This window comes from Chamaea fasciata, unplaced genomic scaffold (genome assembly GCF_029207755.1).
Source record: "Chamaea fasciata isolate MVZ Bird 193981 ecotype frontalis unplaced genomic scaffold, bChaFas1.0.hap1 SCAF_1, whole genome shotgun sequence".
Taxonomy (NCBI): domain Eukaryota; kingdom Metazoa; phylum Chordata; class Aves; order Passeriformes; family Sylviidae; genus Chamaea; species Chamaea fasciata.
In genome coordinates, this window is record NW_027094086.1 from 45939368 (window position 1) to 45955885 (window position 16518).

Below are 16518 nucleotides of genomic sequence, written 5' to 3' on the forward strand. Positions count from 1 at the left end.
TGTTGATTTTACTGGATTTTATTATTGATTTAGTAGTATGCAAGTATAGCCATAAATATCTGTAAACCTAGGAGTATCAGGGCAGTGATCTGAGGTAAAACTTTTCTTCTGGGATAGGGGATAAAGGGGGAAACTAAGGAGAGGCTACGGTGTACAGGATTTAGTGCAAAAAACACTCAGGCTAAAATGATACCAAAAGGTCGCTCAATTAGTATTAATTTAATTAATAAAACCTGAAGTGGAACAAATTATCATACTTAGCAGCAGGGGTGTATAATCACAAACACAGACACAGTTCTCGAGAATCAAAATCTCTGCTGGAAATTGACAAATGAAAAAACTCCTGTTATTGAAAACAAACAAAGCCAGAGCTCTCATTTACGCACACTACTCATGAGGTACCTAAGGTACCGAGTGGAGTGCACTTTTATAAGTCTGTTTAACACACTTGACACTTCACTGTAGATCATCTAGCTTATCATGCTCCAGTGGTTTGCCTTGCTGGACTCCGAACCCCAGTGATTTCTGATAGGGTGCTTAAGGTTCACTGGCAGCCTGGCCACACAAGGGCATACTGGCAGCTCATGGCACACCTTTAAAGCTGCCTTTGTGCTGGGAGGTTGTGCACTTTACCTCCTGGCTTCACGGCTGAGATAATGTGCCATGGGACTTCTTTTCTCTGGTGGACAAGCAATTCCAGTGGGCTGGAGAGCTGATGCCGCAAAGGGTATCCCAAGAGGGTGGGGTTTGCTTTATTTTTTTCCTGGCTGTTACTGCCAATCACAGAGAGAAAGAAGGTACTCAGAGGCTGCATCTGCCAGGCCAGCTTCATGCTGAGATATGCAGAATTCCCAGTATTAATTTACACATGCTTTCCGCAAGCATGGCATGCAGTCATGGTATGTCTGTCAGTTCTGTCCTCGACTTCTGACCAAAGCCTCCCATAGAAGGCCGTGGTCCAGTGTTACTTGGGGTATTTTAGCTGTCTGGGAAATCTGACAAGTTAATTATCAAAGTAATCAGCTGTTGTGTGTGGGTGGAACCAGGGGTGAATATTCCAGGTTTGAACCTGAATGAGTCTGCAAATGGGAAGGGATGGTAACTGGCAGACTATTGGTGATAGAGATCATGAAGAAGCAGAAGCAGTGACAAGGGCCAAATATACTGGAAGCACATGGTTTGTTTTATTTCTAAACCAAACTGCATCAGTTTAAGCCTTTGCTGGAAATTTAAGCATGGACATTTAAAGAGCTTTGAAAACACATGTTCAGGTAGCTACATATGTAAATGAGCCTTTATATTTTCCTGTATCTCCTGCCTTACATGGAGGGAATGCTACTGTGCTGCATTCTGGAAGACATGCAGGTGGGATAATAGAATTGCAACAGCTTGCCAGGATTTCCTGTGTCTTTTCTGTTCAGAACTGTAGCTCATGATTAATGGACATGTATACCCAGGGCTGCAGCACTGCCTTTGCGTTCATGGACTTGAGGCCAGGTCTGACTCTCTGAATGCCATTTGCATGGCTTCTGTCCCTCCACAAATCGACATGGAAATATTTTCTATTTTCTAGGTCAGAGAAAAACAGTTTAAAAGTCCAGAGGTTAGTGTACCCTCTGACAAAACCCAAGGGAATAGATTTCCTGTTGATTTTCTATATCTAAGGAATTTCAAGCAATCCTTTTGCGCAGAACTGAGAATTTCAAGTGCAAGTCAGAGTCAATAAATGTGGATTATCACTTAAGCTGAATACAAGGTCAAACTCATTGAGACAGACTTTTTCTGGGTCCCCATTCATGGTGCTGGCTGGCTGCTATGGCTTATAGGAATTTTGTCCTTGATGGTGCAATCTTATCAGGATAGGCATCAAGGTCTGTCTGTCTGTAGTATGTGCCAGGTACTCAGATGGCCTGTAGAAGTGTTTCACTACATGGATCGTATTGCAGGGCAAGGATTTATGAGCTGGAATTCTTTTTTCTCTGTCTGTCATGATGAACTTCACTGCAGTACACCTCCCACCACATTTCCTGGAAAGATATGGTGAACCTCTGAATTCATAATCCCACTGAATGCTAAGAGAAATTTAAAATTATGCTCTATGAAAACAGGATAAAATTATGCAAGAAATACGTATCTGCACATTTTGTAATGGCAATCCCTACCTAGACTGCAATGTAGAGGAGAATAACACTTCCTACTCTTTTAATCTAAAGAAATAGATTAGAAATCAGATCCAACCAGAGTGGTAAGACCAAGTATTTAAAAAAATGGAAAGTGTAGTTTCCTCTTGTTTTGCTGCCTAAGCTTTTTTAAGTGGAGCAGGTAGAGGGCAGTAGGTGCTAACATTCAGGATCTCTTCTCCATGGTCCCGGTGCTGGGCAAACCAGGAGGCTGCTTCTCAGCCCGAAGTGTAGGTAACCTGATTTTACATGAAAATAGACTGGGAGCACTCACACAATCTGTTAGTGTAACTCAGCAGCTGGAGGGGTAACAGCTTAGAATACTAAAAGTGAGCCCTCTTGGTAGGACTTAAAAATCAGCAATGAAGAGTGCAGGCATTGACTGGGGTTCTCTATGCAGGTGAACTTTGAAGCAGACAGTTGATTTTGTCTAACACAGCTGAGACAATTAATATCTTGCACAGATTTTGTCTTTTGCTTTTAAAATAAATGAAGTGATAAGCATTATTTGCCATGAAAATGAATCTCTTAGAAAAAGAGATTAATTTCCTCCTCCAGAAGAAGAAAAAACATAGGAGGATGATGGTATGAACAAAGCTTAATTAAAATATAATTGTATTTAATCAATGCAGTATAATTAGAAATAGTGCTTAAGAGTTCATTTTAATGTCTGTTGGGCTATTTGTATTCTTTAAATTAATATCTGCCTTATGAAAAAAGATCCAACAGAGCTCACTTCTCAAAAAGCCTCATTTGTTTTTCTCTAGTGATTTTTGTGTAGTTCCAAGGAAGCAGAACCACTAAACCAGAAAATTGATAGGTGGTAAAAAATTCCTGTAATGCCTTCTAAACCCTTTGTTTTTCTAGCCTGTATCATAACAGAATGGTCTGTTAGCATCTACCTTAGGATACTGCAGGCCAATCTCTGGCTCACAGTTAACTTTCCAGGAAACATTGGAAATCACTGAGATCATTGTGTTTGTTTCTTTTACACTGTACACAGAGTCTAGTGCTTTAATATTCAGTAGGTCTGTTCTTCCTGTTTCTTGGAAATTTATCTAAGTACTGGTCAGTCTCCTGTGGTTGGAGAATCAACAGGAATGGTCAACAGCATGTGCAGGTGGTACATGTTATTGAGGGTGCCCAGACTGAAGTATTTTAAACAGGTGCCTTTCTTTTTTAGCTGGCTTGTGTTGTTACACATGCACACAGCAGCAACACTGCCTGAGACCAGAGCTTGCTAATATCCTAGCACCAAAGTGAAACCTTCTCACGTTACTTTCTCAAACTCCAGCAATTTGTGTTTCAGAAACTTCCTGTGCCAGAGGTGGTTTTTGTTTGCTTATCAGCCCCAAAAGGATTTCCCGTTTCTCAGCTTGTTCAGTTGTCCCCTGAATCCATGTAAAGTTTTAGCAGCTGTAACATCCCCTGGCAACGAGTTCCTGAGTTTCCTTTCTCAGTTGCATGGAGAGCTGCTTCCTCATGTTTGTTTTCCACCTGCCATCTGCCTGCTTCATTTGATGCCCCCAGCCTTGTGTTACAATGGGCAGCAAGCAGTCAGTTCTGATTCACCCCTTCCATGTCACTCATGATTTTACAGATCTTATCAAATCTCCTCTGGATCATTACTTTGCCAGGTTTTGTAGTTGTTGCTCCTTGTAAGCCAGTTTATACTTTCAGTCCACCCTCTTTCCTTCTTATTCAGCTCTGTACATGAGTGGAAGGATCAGAATTGCAGATAATATTTAAGATTCAAGTGTGTGAATATGCAGAAACACATCAGTTGCCTTTTGGGTTTTCTCTGGTCTTCAGTTTGCCTTCTCTACTGGTGAGCAGGAAGATGACATTTACACAAAAGTTTTACCACCCAAAGATCTCGCTCCTGGGTAGCAGTGTTCTCGTAACTCAGTTCAGAGTCCACTACTTTTGAGTCTAAATAAAGCTTTCCCCTAAAAGATTTCTAGCATCATTTTGTATGAATTGCACTTCATAAGTCATTTCATTATGAACCTACTCTCATAGAAAGTTCTTTAGCCTCCATCATTTCTACCCCAAATGGCTTAATGTTGTCAGCAAACATTGTCTCCTCCCTGTTTGCTCCCTTTCTCAGATGATTTCAGAACAGGCTGAAGAGCATCAATATCCTCAACATGAGGCAGCAGGACTCCATTGGTGATTTTTTTCCACAGTGAAGTTGACTATCCTCTCTCATATTCCTATGTCCTGTTTCTTGTCTTTTCAACAGTTGCTTTTCCAAATCTATACAAAGGTGTTCACTCTAGTTCTGTGCCTGCTAGGTTTCCTTAAGAAGTCTTGTGAGAGAGATATTATCAAATACTTTTTGGAAAGCCAAATAGATGATGTATCTGAGTAGTAAAAAAAAAAGGAAAAAAAAATAGAGTCCCATACAATGCAAGACCTAAAAGAAAATAGCTGGTTGTCAAGAGAGTTGTTAATATTCCACACCTGAACTATTTAGTCATTTGTGACAAACCTGAGTTTTCTGCTGCTGAGGGATCAGAAGCAGCTGGGCAGATAAGGGCTCTGAGGACATGGAATTATAGGAGGTGTATGTTGATCTGCATGTGAGCTTCCCTAGACGGGGACTTCTCGTTGCCCCCACTGTTGTTTCCAGCTAGGTGCCCAGCTGATGTGGCTGCTCTGAGCTCACATGGTTGAAAATCAGCCAATGAGGCAAGATGAGAATTTTTAGCTGAGTCAGGGCTGTGATGCGTCTTGACCCTGCACTGCAGTTGCACTAGTGGCCAGCACATGGGAGGAGGAGCACATCCCTCCAGCTGCAGCAAGCCCTGGGCATTGGAAAGCTTAAACCAACCATAAAAGAAAACTCTAAGAAACATTGTTTGTGTGTAGCTCATATAAAGGAGTATTTTTAGCTCAGATTATTTGGGCCTTGGGTGTGTGTAGGTGGCTTCATGATGGCATAAGTTTTCCAGCAAATAAATAGTAGTCCATGCTGTAGAATTAGTCTAGTCTTTTCTCAGAAATGAGAATTAAAAACAAAGAGATTTCTTTATAACTTTTTTTTTCTGTCTGTCTTGCTTTCTCCTGTGATCGATGAGCCTAGCTTCCATCACTACAGTAAATTTGTTACTATGTTTAACCTAAGCTTGGTTCTATACAGTTGGAACCAGCGGTGTTTCTGGTTTTTAATGTGATTCTGGGAGCTAGTTATGTGTAATCCATGGTACAAAAAGTGTTAAAAGTAGGAATGTTACTGGTATGCTTGTATGAAGAAAAGAAATATGAAGTTCTGAGTGTTTGCATCTCTGTTCTTCCTGGATCCCTGACTGTATATCTAATTAACCAGACATTTAAAAATATTAAGCACTTCTTTCACCCCCTGCCACCAACATCAATATGTAAAATTAGTTTCTCTGAAGATTTGCATCTCACATGCTTGCAACATTTGGACCTAGCCTTTAAATTATAAACAATCCACAGTATACAAATTACTTTAATTATAGCAATAGGTCAGTGTATTAGTGATGCCAAAAAGTTATGTGGGGGGTGGATGCTCAGTTATCACATTTTCTTTTTTAGATCTCTAGGAAGGCAAGAAATTCAGTCCTCTCAAAGTGCTTTTTTACCCTTCACTAAGTATTTAGGCAATACCATTTTGTGTTGCTGTAGTCCAAAATAATTTCTAATCTGAAGAGAAATTTTCCGTATTTCATTTGTGTTTCTTTTCACGTTCTTTGATCAGATTTCATATGAAGTATTATGTCCATCAGAACTAAATACTAATAATAAGCTAAACAGAAATATGCCTTTATCCCTTAGTCTGTGGACATATGTGAAGACCTCGTCCCTGCAGTTAGCAAGAAGCCATTGCCGAGTTGGTAATCACATAAAATATTGACTGTGTTCTCCTGTCAGAAGAAAAGAGAAATGTCTCATCCTGAGTGCTCACTTCATTAGAAATCAGCAATTTACATGTGAATAAAGTCACCATATTATGGGACTGTTTCGCTTAGTACTTGCTGAAGCTTACTTGGTCGGTAATTCTCATGCTGATTCATGTCAGGCTCGCAGAATTAATTTTAATGCCTGGAAAATAATGCTGTTCACTAGGGAAGAATAAACAAGGTGGGTTTTTTCAGTCATAGAAAACCATGTTGAATCACTTGGTGCAAAGGACTCTCTCAGAATTTTTTCGCCTTTGTAGCTGACACATTAATCTTGCCCTCAGTTTGGGGTATCATCAGAGCTACCAGTATTAGTACACACCCATGGTTTGCAAACCGGGACTGGGTAGGCTTGTTTCTTAAATCAGTCTGCCACTCCTGAACACAACTGCAGTTTCAGCTGTGAATTCTTCCTCTCCTTGCTGTGCCTGGCATGGCACATCCTATGGAAAGATTGTTGTCTGAAAGCTGCTGTGTAAGTAGTAGTTCTTTGCTGTGTGGTCACATTCTTCTCATAGGTCTCCAAAGAACTGCACCTGCACGTTTATAGATGCAAATTCTACCTCAGTACCAGCTTTTGGTATGTACAGATGGTCCTTTTCAAGCAGCGGCAGTATATTTTGTGGGCAGAAATTGCTGGCATGTACAAAACCTGCAGGTGTGGTTTTAAAGCCTATTTTACCCTCTGTGCATGAAAAGGATGTGCTGTACCTGAGAGCATCTACTTAGATTCTTGCTTAAATGATCAAACCAATCCAGTGCAGCATTTATTCTTTTGGTTGGGGTACTTTGCGTTTTCTGGGTACTGAAAACCTTACAATAAACCATCTTACTGCTGTTAATTTGAGTCTCTGTTTAATTCAAAAGAATCATTTAACTATGTTTTCAGTGACATATGATGAGTTCAGTTCTCACAAAGATTTCTCCAGCTGAACTTGCTTTATCACCCCTGCTGCTTTCCACTTTTGGGTACTGCCATTATCCTCACTGGTGCAGCAAGGATGGCACACAGAGGGAGGCACAACTGGCATTCCTAAAGGGAACAAAAGGTTCCTCCAAAGCAGAGTATGGTGCTGTTTGTGAGGCTTGGAGCATCAGGGTGTTTCACCTGCGGGCAAGGAGGCACCTGCAATTATCCACAGTAAGTGCAATATATACCCAGTTGCTGCACAGCTGCCCAAAGCTAGTGGTAGGGCAGATTGCAAGCCTGAGCTACAGGTTTGGCTGTAAAAGACACCAAGCATAAAAGAATTTTTTTTTTTTTGCATAATTTTAAATGTACTCTCCTGTAGTGGTGGTGACTTCTTTACAGATTGACCTTCTGAATTGATTTTAGGTTTCTGGGGAAGTGTTGTCATGTGATCTTGGTTAAATAACTGCTGACAATTCTCTCTAGTATGAATTTTCTTTTACTTCTACACATAAATTATTGTATAATTTTTATTTTCCCTAATCAACTACCTTGGATGATAGCTTTTGAATTTTCTGATGTTCAGAGACCATGACTAACGACCTTGCATGTTTTTTATATATCATTGCACTTTTCTTGTTGAGGATTATTTGTGCATAATTATCATCTCTTCTTCTAAGGAGCTCCTTAAAATATCATACTTTTACTGAAAAAAAACAAGCAAAAAAGTAAAAAAAACCAACCAAACAAACAAAAAACCCAACAAAATCAAACAGTGCTAAGGTTGCGTATGCATAAGGTTAGATAAATATGTTATTTAGGGCTACAAATTATCTTTGCCTAAGAACCATATTTCTTTATAACAATAAAAACTGAGGGTCCATAATCTTTTCTTGTAGTGGCCAATCTGTGGGAAAAAGAGGTTCCACCATGCTCTAGACAACAATTGACTCAAGTTACATTACTAAATAAGTAGCCTTGTTTGATAATAGAATCTCCTTTGGTTATATTTAAGTAATGCAGTCATAAGTGACAAGCATAAAAACTGTTTCCTCTCATAATTGGCATTCACATATTGGAAATTGATTACTTAAAGTAAGTGCTATTACTAAATTATAAATCCATTTGAGAACTGGATCTGTAGCAGTGGATGAGCTTCCTGCCCTCCTTCTTTCCCAGGTTCTTTTGAGTAGCACAAACCTGAATCCTTGTGCATCTTGGATTCATATTATGTTCTCAGTCATGGATGACCTTTTACAAATGACTCCAATAGCTGCAGCTGAAGTCAACCACAAGATTTGGTTGTAAAAGGTCATATTCCAGTTATACAAAATGTAGATAAATTTGCACTCCCTGCAGCAACTGATTGCTGTAGGTTTTTGGTTTCTATCTGACCAATTTTAATTCAAAGCCATGCATAAGAAAAGGTTATGTTCTAGCTTTGTTTCTCTTTGCCTTTCTTCACCTAATTTTCTTTCACTATAAAATTATTTAGTTTACAGAATTTCTTTTTTACTTTTCCAGTTGTTAAAGTTCTTTGTCATAGGGTTCCTATTTCAGCTTTTCTTCATTCCCCTCTCTTCTCTACTAGTAGATTAATTACAGATTACTCCTCATAAATATGAGTAGCATCTTTCTGTTACTGTCAGGTTCTCACTGGGGAATATTCTACTTCTAACTGGAATTATTTCAGAGTTGTTTGAAGCCATTCTGCTAAGAGCATGCCTTAGAGTGTCACATTTAGACCTTAAAGATAGAAACAGGGAAGATTTAAACAAGAACAGTTTATGTAGGCATAACTCAGAATGAGTAGTAAATTAAAAGAATATTTGCTCTCATCACCACTGGCCTTATGCTGTACAGATAATTAATCTTCTTTTTATTTCTGAAATATAGAAACTGTAGACTAAAGCTTCCCATGGCGACTTTGCTGTGGGACTCTACTTTGTAATTAGTGCCAAGAAGCTGGATTTTTCCATCCCTGTTTGGGCTTGCTGTGGACTTTACTTGCTCACACTACTGCTTCTGATTCATACTAGAGAAACTTTGTAGCTCAGCTGTTTGTGGTACAAATGTCCTAGGAGGTGAGTCAAAATAAGCTTCTCTGGGCTTCTGTGCTGCTTCCCATTGGTACTGGTACTTTTATATGCCATTTCCAGGGTGTTATAATTAAGATTGTGTTGGAATAGTGTGCTCCAGCGGTGGAGATCAACTTATCTTTGCTACCAGTGAAAAACCAAGAGCTGAATGTGGTGATGACCAGGAGGATGATGATGATGATGACTCCATGAGGCTTTGCCTTGAGGTGGTTAATTGGACTGCAAATTTCAACTGCACTCATATTCCTCATCTGGACAGGGGCAACCATATGTTCTTAATATGAACAGAACCCAAGGAGGAACCAAAACCAAAGCCTGACTACTGTAATATTTCAGTTTACTGTGAGCCCAATGCAAAGGTTCAGCTGCCTAAGACCATAGCAGGGTATATATAGGAGAGAGCTGTATGCCCACAGTTTTATTTCGGTGTGGGGTCTGAGCATGTGTATTCAAGCTCAAGTTGCTCTCCATGGTCTTTTCTATCATGATAGCTCTTACTGTGATGTTCTTAGAATAAAAAACCCAGACAGTTTTCCTTCGTTGGAAAAAAATCAGTCAACCATCCAAGGCCATGTTAGTTGGAACTCTGAGCAACCTGGTCAAGTGAAAGGTGTCCTTGCCCATGGCAGCAGGGTTAGAACTAGAAGATCTTTAAGGTCACTTCTAAATCAAGCCATTGTATGGTTTTCTGATCCCTCACAGAATAATGTACTAAGAACCCTGATATAGGAAACCGCAACAGATGGGTAGAAACAATTTCCTTTGTATCAAAGCCTGGAAACCTGTTTTTTTGGAATACAACTGCATAAGGAATTGAGCTTGACATGGGAGCATAGTCAAAAAGGTATTTTAACAGATTGTGTGAGCTACCCTCCAGATGATCATAATATAAAGCACCATATATAACTAGCAACATGAAAGGGGAGACTTTGTGATTTGTATGAATTCAGATGAAAAAACAATGGCTGTTGCAGTGTGGGAACTGAGAATTTTTACCAATGGATTTGGATCACATTGTGATAGGATTTGAAAAAATGCACCTACCAGGACATAATTAACAGATCTTTGCTTGCCTATTACAGATGAATAGGAATGTGTGATTTGCTCCATTCAGTTCCTTAAGAGTGCAGGAGTGTGAAAAAAGTAGTAAAGCAGTTGGATAAAAGGAAAAAAAACTTTCCAAAGCAGTTGCATAGTGAGCTGTAAAACAAAATTGAAACAAACTACTCTTGTTAGACACAGGATGAATGCCAAATAGGCATTGAAAATATGCACCATGTTCAGCTGGAAACCATCCAAATCATGCTATCAATATTATGTTGATGTTACAACCAAATACTGGCATGTTTCCATTATCTCAAATCTTCCATCCTTAAAGGAAAAATATGACAAATTTTTGCTTTCCCTTTTCCCAGTTATAGAAAGCACAGCCTTCTAGAAGAAAACTGGCAAACAAGGCTGCCTACTAATTCCATTAGTAGACATCCTGGCAGTTCTGCTCCTTTGAGAATTTTTGTCACTGCTGATGAGGCAGAGAGCAGGTAAAACTTCAAATTTTTAATTAATTTATGTTGTAACATCTTCTTGCCCTAAGTACAGTTACACAATGTTAGTCAATGCAGGATTTGGTCCAGGAATGGATTTGAGTTATACCCCCACCTCCTTTTTACACTCAACAGAATTAATGAATGAGAGCCTTCAGTCTTATTAAGACTAATGTTCCTTTGTCAGTCCAATTTTTTTTTTCCTTTGGGGTTCCTTCTTGTTATGACTTCGTTAGGTGGAAACTGAATGGTCTATGTTAATCAGCACAAGACATTTGGCTACTCAAGCTTTCCTAAATGTTTAGTTTCCCAGGGTCCTTTGAACCTCCCAGGGAACAGTTCTGCATCCTTATTAGAGACTGACAATCAAAGGTCTGTTTTCATATCAAAAGTAATCACGAAAAATTAGCTAGGGAGACCTTGGAATGCTGTGAGAGTTTTGGTGTTTTGAGATGGCCAACTTTCCTTCATTTGCTTCAATCAGCATCAACTTGGGTTTCTTTTTATGTTTTTTTCTGCCAGGGCAACTTATGAGTTGGCATTGTGACAACTGAGAAGGATTATGCAATACCATGAAGATGTGATTAGTATATTTAAGCCGCTGTAATCATATTTAGTTGCATAATTATCATAGAGGTGCAACAGTAAGCTAAACTGGGTTTTGAAGGCAATGGTATAAATGAGCACTTTCAATTTATTGAATTCCTTGTTAGAAGGAGGAGGAAATGACGTGCAGACCTGGAAAAGCTGTGTTGCTTACAGACTTCAGAGAATCTGCTGATAATACATAGGAAATGTATGGTTCTGCCCTAAATATTTTAATCTTTGTGTGCCAAGTTACAGGCTTTCACTAAAGATAATCTGTTTGTGTCACACCTTGTCTGTTATAAGCCTGAAAAACAAATCTGAGTGTTTCTTCCCCAGGCTCTGGTGCCATAGGAATTTGCTGCAGAAGTTTATCAAAAATGAGAGCTTTGATTTACTTACACTTCTCAGAATCTGTGCTGGTAGATCAGGACTCCAGTAATCAAAGTGGGGTGGGTCACAACTTAATAGGTTGCGTATGTATTAAAGTCTAGAAACATAAAGGAACAGATGAACTTGGTGGAGTTTATTTCACAAACTGGAAAAACAAAACTAAATTGGTACTAGAGCATCAAATTCCCTCTTCACAAATGATTTTTAGAACTACCATTCCCACTTGAAGTTAAGTGACTATGGCTGTTCTGGACTATGCATGTGGCCATTTCAGAGCAAGGCTGATGGTCCCTTTTGCCCCCTGAGAGCTCCACATTATTCTCAGTCTTTCTGGAAACCTTCAGATACCTGGGAACAGAGAAACAGGCTCAGAATTTCTGTTCATCCCCTGCCTGTCAGCCATGCCACAAATATTAGTAGAATTATCTGAAGACTTAAGGAAGCAAACTTTTTATTCCAAAGCTTTCATTTTAACATTGATGATGGTTGCTTGAAGTATATATAAATTTGGATTTGATTTTTGGAAGAAAAAAACATCCTTTGTTGCTAGATCTTAGAGCAGCCATGTCACATAAATTGGCAGATCTGTATACTTAAGGGATTTTTCTCTCTAATTAAATACAGTAGTAATGTCTTGCCTTTTGAAATAAAACTTTTGTTTTTTCATCTGTGTACTTATGGAGCAAACATGCTGTCAAAATCCTTAATGTATCCAGCTATTTGAACATTAAAAAAAAAAAAAAAAGCATCAAGCTGTTATTTGTTCTGTTGGAGTGTACTCATATTTCCAATCTGAATCTTTTGTACCTGGTGATCTTAATTAAATTTGAGCTGGAAGTAGTTTAACATTAAAGGGAATTACGGTAGATTAATCTGTAAACCTGCACAAATATCACATTCCTTTGTATGGAGGTAAGCAGGGCACAGAGTGCATAATTACGTGTTGTTCTCTGTGTAGGCTGTATGCACAAGGCTGAGGAGTTGGTGTTGCCACTCCTCGTGACAGCAGCAATTATGGCACACTCTCATGTCTTACAGCTGTCAGTTACATTAGAAAACTTACATTATTCCTCTCACTAAGGTAATCTTTTAATCATGGACAAGCAACCAAAAAAAAGACAAATTGAAAAAACCAACTTGCCCTGGAAACAGGAATAAGTATACTAATTAGTGTATGAACATACAAAGAAATCTTTTAAACGATGTTTGTTGTAATTTTTTTTTCTAAAGTGATATAGCTTGAGGTCAACCCAAGAAGGCCATTTATCTCAACCAGTCAACCAGCCATTACACTTTTTGCAACTAGAGAGACAAAAGAAAATCACTGAAAATTTATTGGGAGGGGTATGTTTCTCCAGTCCTGATGCAAAAGCATCAGTGGAATCCAGTTGCAGCAGTTTGGCCTCAGCACAGTAGGAATGCACAGCATCAGCAAACAAGAATCATAGTTCATACTGGTAAATACAACTTTTGAATCACAAACTATCAGTTATTTGTCTGTGATTGAGGCCTTTGGATTTGCTTGTGATTTTAAGGTTGCTCAGATGGCACTACTGAGCCCATTTAGGAACAGTTTGCAAGATGACAAGTAGAAAAATGAAGTTTCAGAAGAAATATAGGAGAAGAGCAAGCTGCTCAGAAGCAGCCTGGGTTGTGGAAGGTGTGCTCTGGGACTGCACTGGCTACCTACTGGGCAGCTTCCATGTAAGTTTTCAGATGGCAGTGAATTTCCCAGGTAGTTTGATATTGTTGCATAAGCTGCTGCCTCATTGCAGTGGCTTGAGAAAAACTGTCAAAAAACTTAAATTTAGCATGTGTATGTCTGCCAGAAATGAAACTTCTTGCTAGTGTCAGGTATTGTCTGCATTTCATGAGACTGACGCGGTGTTGCCCACAGGACTGGCTGACATTTTCTGACAGTTCTGGCTTTGTCAGTGTCCCATGTCCTTTGAGTTAGGAGCACTCTCTCCAGTGGTGGTTTTTGAATTCTATTGGTGAATGTTGACGGGCACCACAAATGATCACAAGGCACCAACACAGGGACATCCTCCTCAAAACTGAGAGTGCCAGAAGTAAAACACAGATTAGTGACTAGTCATTATAAGGTAACTCTAAAAATAGAGGTAAACAAAAAAAAACCCCAAAGCAGGACAAACAAAATTCTGCCCACTTTCAGTGGCCTTGTCCTGCCCTACAGTTAGCCTCTTCAACTGGAAACTGAGCTCCCTTTCAGCACTGGGTTTCATGATTTTTCACTGCTTTTTGTGATGTTTATTCTAAAACAATAGTACAGTGCACACCAAGACTTTGCAGGTTTCCCCATGTAGTGGTGCAAATACATTTCCACCCTAATTTGCAGCGTGTCTGTTATTACAGACCTTGGTCCCTTCTGAGCACAAGTGCTGACTCTGCCAAATGCACATAGCTGTGCTGTGATGAGGACAAGGATCATCTAGCAAATAAATGGAGAACTCAGTGTTCAATTTAGTGGTGACCTTGAATTCGATCTCTCTTCTATCCTTAATAGCCCAGTCAATCTCTGTCCTGTTTAACCCATGTCATCATTGCTGTTGTATCATGCAGCCACTTCTGCAACTGCCTTTTCCTTGATACTGTACACTTCAATCACCAAAAGAAAGAAGAGAGAATAAGGAAAGGATTACCATAAATTCTTCTTCACCTTTTTCTTAGTAGTGTCAGGAATGACTGCACAGGTCTTTCCCAGTCTTTCTGTTCTTTTTTTCTTATATTTGTCTGAGGTAGAAACCACAAGGTTGATTGATAATGCAATTTGCATCTTGAGGCATCACTGGAAATACAATGGCATGAAAGGCCACTCTGACAGAGCACACTTTTCCCTCAGGGCTGACTTTTGAAACTCATTGATGTCACTTCCTTCCTCAGTCAGCAAGTGAATTTTCACTAATTCTCAAGACCAGCTGTCCATGCTGTCAACAGAAAGTTATTAAAATTCCTTTAAAGTGAATCAAAATAGCCTAAAAACAAACGTACTGGGAAACAGGAAAGCATCAGTATTCAAAGTCCACAAACCTTTGAGCAAAATAGTGTTGATCTAACCAGAGATTTCAAACACTCTGCTTTCCTAGCAACTTGTATATCATTAGAGAATGCTAAAAACACATACTCCTTTAATCTTCTATTACAAACAATCTATTTGGCCATAATATTTGTTACGAGAATAAATCTTATTTCTCCCAAAGATGAACTCAGTGAGCAAGGGAATACATTTTAAGAAGTTTCCCCTAAATGATAGTTCTGTGGAGTTTTTTAAAAGCTTTTTTTAAAATATATTTAGCAAATAAAAACACAACACAAGCATGCAGGAAGTAATTATCATAAGACACAATCTTATAATATAGCCTAAAGTAATTATCTTCATTTGAATAATCTATAATGCTTTCATTGAAAAGAGGAGTAGTCTCAGGGATGGGAAGGGAGGATCATTTTCCTTTAAGTACAGTCTTTATACTGTACTTTAACACTTTCAATATTTTCACCTCATTTTAAAAATTCTGTTTGTACCACACTTATCAATACGGAAAAGTTTTGTTGAAATGGAGTATCCTTTCCAGGGCTGGAGGTGGCAGCCACCTGAGCTAGGCAGGCTCTCCTGACAGTTAACAGTGATACTGACAGGTTGTAAGTCCTGTCCTATCATTATTTTTAAAAACTCTCAGGGTGCACGTAGCCTAGCTGGATAGGCAAGTGTGAAATTCCTGACTTTCCCCAATACGTGTGGACGGTCTCCAGTAGCAAACTGATACCAGTTGCCCTTTTGACAGCTAGTGCATGCAAGCAGTAAATGAACCAAATTACTGCCCCTTTTGGTCGAAAAGCAAAGAACAGGTTTGAGATGTCCTTGCTGCTAGAGTCCCAGACAGTGCAGAAAAGCAGTGTTCAGTCTAGGTTTTGATTTTTTCTCCAGAAGCACACTGGAGGATGCTGCAGAAGAAGGCCAGAATAAGGAAACAAGACTATAATTCAACTTACCACTTTGTGGATAGTATCAGGATAGAATTTCTCCCTGGGCCAGCTGGTGCTGCTCCTCAGTCTTGACACAGGCATTTAATTTTATTTTAAGATAATGGCAGAAGTTGCTTTTCTCCTCCAGTGGTCAAATCCTGAGATGGATGCTACCAGTCTCTTGGTCCCGTAGTACATCTTGCAGCATTAAAAGACTTCATACTACATATTAGAAATTTTTTTTCTCCCCTTTGAATGTTTACATTTCTTGTGAGGTTCCAGGTTAGCAAGATTGGCTACTTATCTCAATCTTCTTTTTATCACATCTTTTTTATTAGAGAGGCTTGTGTTTCTTTTATTTTAGGTGTATTTCCATTTCAAACTATCAAGTAATTTCTACATGTTAAATTCTGTTTCTTAATCATAGGTTTTGATCTTTTTTTTAGCTAATTTACTGTTTGTTGCTCTGCATGTCCCCTATCATATTGATTAGAATATATGCAAACTAATTATTTTCTTTCCCTTTCAGAGTCTGGAAAAAAACTGCAACAAGAGACAATTAATCAGGTATTTGGAAACTTTCATACTTTTTGTTAACCTAATTTTTCATGCAGAAGAGTTGTGGCAAGTAGAAAGGAGAACTTCACGCGGCACACTAATATTAACAATACAGGTGTGCTAAGGAGCATGTGTCAGACAACTGGCTGGCTCTGCAGATGTGTTGAATTCACAAGAATAGCCATCATTTTGATCTAAGATTTGCCATTTAAGCAATTTCGTTCATCTACTTCCCAAAACGTGTCAGTGCTGAGGACAAAGCCCAGAGGTAATTTGTTCATTGATACCAAATTTTGTAGCACAACATTATGCTCTTTTTTTTTTCCTTCTGTTTGC

At 39.0% G+C, this 16518-nt stretch overlaps 1 protein-coding gene across 3 annotated transcripts in view; it reads left to right on the forward strand.

Annotated features, from left to right (window-relative positions):
• The window catches only part of CHST9 (carbohydrate sulfotransferase 9), an 86970-nt gene that overhangs the window by 53991 nt on the left and 16461 nt on the right, over positions 1–16518 (forward strand). For all 3 annotated transcript variants that reach the window (XM_066182156.1, XM_066182164.1, XM_066182172.1), the window contains one exon: positions 16154–16191. In XM_066182156.1, the coding sequence (XP_066038253.1) occupies positions 16154–16191 (38 nt within the window). The remainder of the gene's footprint in view (positions 1–16153; positions 16192–16518) is intronic.